This window comes from Salmo trutta, chromosome 26, assembly GCF_901001165.1.
Source record: "Salmo trutta chromosome 26, fSalTru1.1, whole genome shotgun sequence".
Classification (NCBI taxonomy): domain Eukaryota; kingdom Metazoa; phylum Chordata; class Actinopteri; order Salmoniformes; family Salmonidae; genus Salmo; species Salmo trutta.
In genome coordinates this window covers 28,634,833-28,643,960 of record NC_042982.1, presented here as the reverse complement: position 1 = coordinate 28,643,960, position 9,128 = coordinate 28,634,833, and the positions used below count along the sequence as shown (strand labels likewise).

The following is a 9,128-nucleotide window of genomic DNA, read 5'->3' as shown; positions in this document are numbered from 1 at the left end:
CATGGAGAAAATATTCTTACGACAGTGGTTTAACGCACAAGGGGTTATTATTGTTGTATTGATTTACATAATGCATTTTGAATGAGGACCCTTTCAAAGGCTAGCCCTGGAATTCGTCTGGTGTGAGTCTACTCAAATCAGGCGTCACCACCACTGAAAAGGTGAAACAAAATAACTAATTGCAGGATTTTTTGACCTTCTGGCTGGCGCATGAACAGAAGTACACTGACACATCAGAGAGGTGATGACAGGCCGTTGTTTTAACGTTACTGCAGCTGACACAAAACATGAAATGTGTGAATGAGGACGGAATGTTGGTAATGTACACAATCACACAGACCCAACCACGCGCCTGAGCACCTGTCTAGCACTTGTGTCTTATTTGATGTTTAGATGGCAAACATTCTCACTGCATTGCAGGCACATATGCATTGTAAATCTTTAATAGGCCTAAACTCTGGCACAGTGACGCTGAACACAACCGATTATGCCTGCATTGATGTTTGACTAAAGTGGTACAGAGTGACCAGTAGAACTTTGATTGGCAGAGATTGTAATCTGATGAATGTTTACATGACGCCAGCACGTCCACATACAGTAAGCACTACTTCATCTACAGCTCTCGTCTGATATATATTATACATTTAGCATAACAAACGGAAGAGCGCACAAGACATCTGTAGCATAATAAGCATACCTATCTCTTTTGTGGATAGAAACCATATCCTTCAGACTGATGAAATATCCTGACGATGAGTTGAAATGGGCTGAGAGAATGAACAAGGAATATGGTTGACAGCACAAAGAAGATGAAGGCGGTATTGGACGAGGTGGACGAGTTGCTGGAGTAAGCTATACTTACAGCAATGCTGTGGCCGAAGCCAGAGCCAGGCTGTGGGCTAGCAGCACTAATGTAGTTGCCCACACCGGAGTCCTGGCTGGGAGTGCCATAGAGGTCAGCCACGGGCCCGGGACTGTTGGTGCCGGGGAAGGCTCCGGGCCTGGCCTGGTTGGTGCCTGACGGAGGGGGGGAAGCGGGGGCGCCAAAATTGGGATGATCAACGTAGCTATTTAGTACTAGTGGTGTGCAGAGATGGATAAAAGCTAAGTTCGAAGCTGAGGCCTGGCATGCATAGTGGGAGAGACTATAAGGACACTGGTGACCTGCAAAACCACTAACCTGACCCTTACCTTAAACGGAAAAACAAACTTTTTGTATTTTTTTCATTAGTCCCATATAGATACAGTCCCAAAATGTTTTGCATGTCAACAGTCAAGTTATAAAGATATTGGAATTTCAAGAAGCAAAGTGTCACCAGCAACATTATCATGATGATGCAAAATACCAAATTATTTTATTATTATTATTTTTTGGGGGGGGGGGATTTTCCCTTTAACCAAATGTTAACCAATTCTGAAATTAAATATCAGTTTCCAGGTCAGGAGTGTCCGTATAGCCTTTTCCATGCACAGTAAAATAAATCAAATCAAATAAAAATACTGGGCTAAAAACACAAAACACAAATCTCAATACACTACAGTCAAACAGGAAATGATAACGTCAGAGAGGAAGAAGGAAGAGTGGTTTATAGTTTACGTATACATTAATTAGGCTCAATGCTTTGTTCCCCAGTTGAAATTGAATGTAACACAAGCAGAAATGTATTAATAATGTTAAATGTGATGTTTGTATGAGGAGCCTGGTATAAACATATACACTACCAGTCAAATTTTGGACACACCTACTCATTCAAGGGTTTTTCTTCATGTGTACTATATTCTGCATTGTAGAATAATAGTGAAGACATCAAAACTATGAAATAACACATATGGAATCATGTAGTAACCAAAAAGTGTTAAACAAATCAAATCATATTTTATATTTGAGATTCTTCAAAGTAGCCACCCTACTTTGAAGAAGTTTTGGTTACTACATGATTCCATATGTGTTATTTCATAGTTTTGATGTCTTCACTATTGTTCCACTATGCAGAAAATTGTAAAAATAAAGAAGAACCCTGAATGAGTAGGTGTGTCTAAACTTTTGACTGGTACTATAAATATGCAAAATGTATACATATTCTACAAGGCCATCTGACCAGCTCCAACTAAACACGGTTTTAAAAGAAGATGTAATTCAGGATGCTCATGCATGACCAGTTTTCTACTTTTACATACTCTAAGCATTCATATTCCATGCAGACTACAAAATAGCGTAGAGTTAAGACAGTGCGAGAGCTGTTCTATAAAGGGAAGATATGAAGGCTATCTCTCTACACAGCAGCTGAAGGAGCTCATCTCAAGATCCTATAGGATGTAAAAACGTGGCAGAGAAAAAGTGACCCTCTTTGCGGGTCCCTCTCCTTATCACTTTTTTACATCTCTCCATCTAGCGCTGCGTCGTGCGTCCGCCAGCGTCAAATATGACTGCCAGTTCATGAATCCCACTTTCATACAATAAATTGCAGCGGGGATTTGGGCACAACACCCCTATCTAATCAACACCTGTCGCTAGGAGAGGCCCTCTCTCTCTCCTCCTTTAAATATATGATGGTGATTATCTTTCCCTTAGTGCCAGGGGTATCAGGCCTAGCTGGTGCCTGACAGCCAGGAAATTACACAGGGTGTCCTGGGTAATGCCTGCTAAAAGACTGCATCATTGAGTCACATTTCCACAGCAGCCTCCCACCAAGCCCAGCCGGCCCTTCCGCATTGAGCGAGAGAGAGACAGAGCACATTAAAGAGCAGAGAAATGGATCCCACCACCCGCCCTCTGCATATCAGAGCTCATCCAGAGAGAAGGAGAGAGAGAGAGGAGAGAGAGAGAGAGAAGAGCACGAGCGAGAGAAGAGCACGAGAGAGAAGAGCACGAGAGAGAAGAGCACGAGAGAGAGAGACAGAGAGAAGAGAGAGAGAGGAGAGCGAGAGAGAAGGGAGCGAGAGAGAGAGAAGAGAGTGAGAGAGAAGGGAGCGAGAGAGAGAGAAGGGAGCGAGCGAGAGAGAGAAGAGAGCGAAAGAGAAGAAAGAGAGAGAGAGAAGAGAGGGAGAGAGGGAGAAGAGCGAGAGAGAGAGAGAGAGAGAGGAGAGAGAGAGAGAAGAGAAGAGAGCGAGAAGAGAGAGAGAGAAGAGAGGAGAGAGAAGAGAGCGAGAGAGAGAGAGAAGAGAGCGAGAGAGAGAGAAGAGAGCGAGAGAGAGAGGAGAGAGAAGAGAACGAGAGAGAGAAGAGAGCGAGAGAGAGAGAAGAGAGCGATAGAGAAGAGAGCGAGAGAGAGAGAGGAGATAGAGAGAAGAGAGAAAATAGAGAGAGGAGAGAGAGCGAGAGAGAGAAGAGAGCAAGAGGAGTGAATAGAGAGAAAAAAGAGAGCGAGAGAAGAGAGAGAGAGAAAAGAGAGAGAGAACGAGAAGTGAGAGAAGAGAGCGAGAGAGAGAGAGAAGAGAGGAGAGAGACGAGAGAAAAGAGAGAGAGAGAAGACAGCGAGAGAGAAGAGAGCGAGAGTGAGAAGAGAGGAGAGGTGAGAGAAAGAGAGAGAGAGAGAAGAGAGAGAGAGAGAAGAGAGGAGAGAGGTGAGAGAAAAGAGAGAGAGAGAAGAGAGAGAGAGAGAAGAGAGAGAGAGAGAAGAGAGGAGAGAGGTGAGAGAAAAGAGAGAGAGAGAAGAGAGAGAGAGAGAGAGAGAGAGAGAGAGAAGAGAGAGAGAGAGAAGATAGAGAGAAGAGAGAGTGTGTGTGTGTTTAATGTATGACGGGCAGGGAAGATAGACAGCCACTATAACCAACTGACGAAAGTCTGAACAGCCCATCTAGATGACCTTGGCAGTGTATGTGTGGAAAACTACGACTATAAAGCGAGAGAGGCAAAGAGAGCTAGACAGAATCTTTTGAAAAGTAGAACACGACGCCGGGGAGAAATCCCAGACCAATAATAATGGCAATTAAGAAAGGAGAGAGCAGGAAATAAAAAAGAAAAGGGGAAGTAGAGGAACCATGGGCTTAAATTGCTCTAATTGTTGTCTAGACCACTGAGCCATTGCTGCTGTCAGCTCAGCACCAGGTGACCCTCTGTTTTAGTGTGTTGAAAAGACAAATTAAAATAAATAAAAACAAGAGCAGATATTAAAATTAAAAAATCCGGGAAACCTCGGGCCCCCATGGCGAGGTCTGCTCATTTTTCTCTCCGAGCGCCACTCAGTGACACTCCTATTAATAAAGGAATATTAAATCAGTCTTTCCAATGCAGCTGGAAGCTTTTGGCTGGTGCGGATGTGGATTGAAAGGGAGATCTATTAATGTGCTGGATCTGAAGACTCGTGAGGGTAAGGGTTATTAAAACCAGCTCAAGAAAGGAGACAGTCTAGATGAGAATGGAGGAGGATTTAGCCACACATTGTAATACGTGTCAAAAGGAAATCTCAGTATAAACTAAGTGGGCTACGCTATACAGATACACCTCCATGATCACCATAGATGATTGGATTGTGAAAGATGTTGTAAGGTGTAACTGTGCTCTCTAACAAGTGTCGTATGATAAAAAAAACACATTATCTATGGATATCCCTGTTTGGGAGCAGAAAATGCATGCACACACACACACACACTCTGACACACACACACTCCGACACACACACACACACACACACACACACACACACACACACACACACACACCCCGAGACACACACACACACACACCATATCAAATATTTCCTTCTCCCTCTAACATGAGCGGATGAAATAATGAAATGACAAAGATAGAGTAGCCTCATTGTGAGGGAGAAATAAACAACTTCTCAGAGTGACACTGCTGCTTAGTATCAAGCAATGTTCCTGACTGGCTGCACTGTTCTTATCAGAGTGACCCAGTCCTAACATGGCTTTTTTAACCAAGTACCCACTCTATCTCTGTTTATACAGCAGGCTAGATTCCTCATAATTGCTAGACTTTGCTGAATTGCACATCCCCCTGGCCGTTCCCATGTTGAACAGGATTTACGGTATTTAAACCAAACTGTCAGCCCCACTAATAACTACACATGACTTACGCTGATTGGAGCACAGTTGTGGGGTTAAAACACTATTGGTGATTTCAAAAGATTCTCATTGCAATAAAATGTTCAGCACTTTCTGCTCCAGTCTGGATTTATCAAAGGAAATATGGCTTTAAGGGACCAACAAAAGAACTGGCAAAAGAAGAGTAAGGTGTGTGTTTCTGAAGACGATATCATTCAGACTGGCTGTGCATGAGCTATGATAACAGTAACCAATTCAACTCTTTGTTCCTTCCTTTCTCATAAAATACATTACATTCCAGCAACTAAACATTATTTCGAAAGATAATGTCAAGCCAACAGGAATAATTTGCCACAGAACTTTTGCTCAACTTATTCATGATGATATTCACTATAGTCAAATACAAGCATTGGGTGCTCAATTTGTGGTCACTCGTTCTGTATGACAAATTCCTCATCAATTTCTCTTTCTTACTTAAATGAGCAGTCTAAATACATATAAATGATGGTTCATCACCTTATATGAAAAAGTAATGCACCGTACCAACAAACAAGATGCATTGTGGGTAAGCAAGGGATGGAGATCAATATTTGAAGGGTGCGATAAGAATAAATAATATTGACCTTGCTATATCTTAAACAAAAACCGGTACTAACAATGACGCTACTGTAATGTATGCTGAACTGAAAATGGGAAATAGGTATACATGTATGCCTACAGTACATTAGGTCACCACCACTGTGTGAAATAAGAACGGGCTGTCTGTCTTTCAGTCAGTCAACAGACAGCCGTCAGCCATGTATACATACATATTCAACTAAACATATCCTGAAGTCATTTCCAAAATCACTGTTATGAGAGGCATGCAGGGTATAGCAGGCAACCTGCCAGGGGTGTTACGCTACAGTACACAGTGTGTACACTACAGTACACAGTACATCACCTTCCTTTGATCGTTATTGTTTCCCTCTCTGTCTCTATAAACACCTTTATTTTCTCTCTTCATCACTCTCTTTTACATTCTCTCTCTCTTTTACTTGCTTAATCTCTCTCTCTTTTACACTCTCTGTTTTACACTCTCGCTCTCTCTTTTACACTCTCACACTCTTTTACACTCTCACTCTCTCTCTCTCTTTTAAACTCTCACACTCTTTTACACTCACTCTCTCTCTCTCTTTTACACTCTCACACTCTTTTACACTCTCACTCTCTCTCTCTCTTTTAAACTCTCACACTCTTTTACACTCTCACTCTCTCTCTCTCTTTTACACTCTCACACTCTTTTACACTCTCACACTCTTTTACACTCTCACTCTCTCTCTCTCTTTTAAACTCTCACACTCTTTTACACTCTCACACTCTTTTACACTCTCACCCTCTCTCTCTCTTTTTAACTCTCACACTCTTTTACACTCTCACTCTCTCTCTCTCTTTTACACTCTCACACTCTTTTACACTCTCACTCTCTCTCTCTCTTTTACACTCTCACACTCTTTTACACTCTCACTCTCTCTCTCTCTTTTACACTCTCACACTCTTTTACACTCTCACTCTCTCTTTTACACTCTCACACTCTTTTACACTCTCACTCTCTCTTTTACACTCTCACACTCTTTTACTCTCTCGCGCTCTCTCACACTCTCTCTCTTTTACATTCTCACTCTCTCTTTTACACTCTCTCTTTCACACACACACACACACACACACACACACACACACACACACACACACACACACACACACACACACACACACACACACACACACACACACACACACACACACACACACACACACACAATAGCCTTCTGATTAATTCCTAACTAGAGTTCATGAATCTGAATCTGAATGGCATCATTGACTGATTGAAGGATTGAAGGAGACGTTAGCAGGGTACACACCTGGGCTCTTAAAGGGGTCCGGGCTGTGCTGCAGGTGGTGCTGGAGGGGGGAGTTGCAGGCGGAGGTGGCATGATGCTCACTGTGCTGCAGCATCTGAGCAGCATGGGGCCCCAGGGAGCCAAAGTCGGCAAAGGAGCAGGGCGGCCCCCGCAGGTCACTGGGCCCGGCCCCGGAATAGAACCCATAATCTGGGAACCCTGAGAGATAGGGGTATAGTATAGGGAGGGGAGGGAGGGAGGAAGGGGCGGGATGGGACGCATGTCCATCATCGTGGAAACATTTTACACAGTACTATAGTAACGTAATGGCTTTTTTTGTGTTATTTTATTGCTATGTTGTTGTTGTTTTTCTGCATGGCATTGTGGTGTGGTAAAGAGGAAGGCAAACTACAGCAAACATCCATGACTTGTTTTCTTCCTGCTTCCCCCCACCGCCCACCACCCCCCAGCTGCCCCATTGGCAGTGTGTGTGTGTAATGTGGTATGAGAGACTGGGTACAGGGGCACTACGTTACACACACACCAGCCCTGCTCCCTAACACTAGTGTAGCTGATGTGGGCTCAGGCTAAAAATGATGGTCAAAGAAAATCTTTAGCAGAATTTACAACAGGTCAGTTCATGCAATCTTCACTTGCTCGCTTCAAAACACACACACATAATAACTGTGTGAAATACACACACTAGAGCTCAAGAGTGAAAAATAACCAAAATGAGATTCTCCTAAAATTATCGGGAGAATGATTAAGGAAAATATATTATTCATGTTTGGGCTTCTGCTCATAAATCAATAAGATTAGAACAGAAATTCCTCATTCATTTTAGATTTGACACAGGCAAGATTCCACAATGTACTGGACTACTGATGTGGTGGACAGGAGAAACAGACACAAGGCATTTGTTAACTATAAAGCTTATGTCCCCACAGCTCCGTACCGTTGACACTCAGCACACTCACAGAGAGCTGCATTATCTGTGTAAATGGACTGTACTTAAAGAATATTATGATTTTGTGTTTTTATATTCGTTTTGTTTAGTTTCAGTTAGTTTTCAGACCTGATTTGCTAGTTTTTATTTAGTTATAGTTGTATAAAAATATTTATATTTCATTTTTATATTATTTTGTTTCAGAAAATGATGTGTCACTTTCATAGGGTATACATCAGGGGCGTGTTTAGCAGGACGCAACGTTTTGGAATGTTCAGATAGAAATAACCTATGTAGAACAAACATGCCTCTTTGACATGTAGAATGAGGAATCACATCAGCTCTATTCATGGCATTTCTATCTGCAACGTTTGAGACTGTTTGGCAACTAAACATGGCAAAGGTCTTGTGTCAGTCATTAGATTAGGTTAGGTTTAAATTATGAAGTAAATCTCAATGTGACTTGGATTTAAAAGGAATAGTACAGAGACTGGTACAAAAAATATGGTGGAAGGAAACTCTCTCACCTCGCCCATGTTTACACCAATACAATACTTTTTAACTTTAGTATGTAAGAAGAATCAAGTTAGCAACCTAGCTGATTTTGTTAGCTAGTGACAGCTGGTGATAGTGATGAACAAGCTAGGCATATTTAAACATTGCCATCAACTGGCAGCATTTACCTGCCATTTAGTACTTGAAAAATCCCCAAAAGCTTGAAAACACCACTAGATGGTTGGCCAAAGCTTAGAATTTAAAAAAAAACTCAAATTCATGGTGGTTTTTATTTTATTTTAGTTCGTTTTGGAGTAAAATATAATAGTTTCAGTATATTTTTAGTTTTTCCAAACATGTTCATTAATAAAAGACTCATTGGCGACCCATCATTCAGGGAATTTTAAGCCCCACTTGTTAGCAAAAAAATATATATATTATATACAGTACCAGTCAAAAGTTGACACTTTATATTTTTGACTATTTTCTACATAGTATAATAATAGTGAAGACATCAAAACTATGAAATAACACATATGGAATCATGTGGTAACCAAAAATCAAATCAAAATATATTTTATATTTGATATTCTTCAAAGTAGCCACTCTTTGCCTTGATTACAGCTTTGCACACCCCCTGTATATAGCCTTGTTACTGTTATTTTATTGTTGCTCTTTAAATATTTGTTATTTTTCTATTTTAAATTTTTTTCATTTTTATGTATTTATTGTTTACTTCAGTTTATTTAGAAAATACTTTCTTAACATTTATTGTTTCTTAAAACTGCATTGTTGGTTAAGGG

General features: G+C 41.2%; 1 protein-coding gene across 11 annotated transcripts in view; it reads right to left on the bottom strand.

The window, feature by feature from the left end:
* The window catches only part of LOC115163590 (RNA-binding protein Musashi homolog 2-like), a 338,641-nt gene that overhangs the window by 15,156 nt on the left and 314,357 nt on the right, over positions 1-9,128 (bottom strand). For 3 of the 11 annotated variants that reach the window (XM_029715596.1, XM_029715597.1, XM_029715598.1), the window contains 2 exons: positions 6,906-7,103; positions 505-1,017 (listed from right to left, as the gene is read on the bottom strand). The exons of 4 other annotated variants lie outside the window; for them this stretch is intronic. In XM_029715596.1, the coding sequence (XP_029571456.1) occupies positions 698-1,017; positions 6,906-7,103 (518 nt within the window). In that variant the 3' untranslated portion in view covers positions 505-697. Of the gene's footprint in view, positions 1-504; positions 1,018-6,905; positions 7,104-9,128 lie in introns of those variants that run through there. 4 more of the 11 variants (XM_029715600.1, XM_029715603.1, XM_029715599.1 and 1 more) reach the window with 3 other exon arrangements.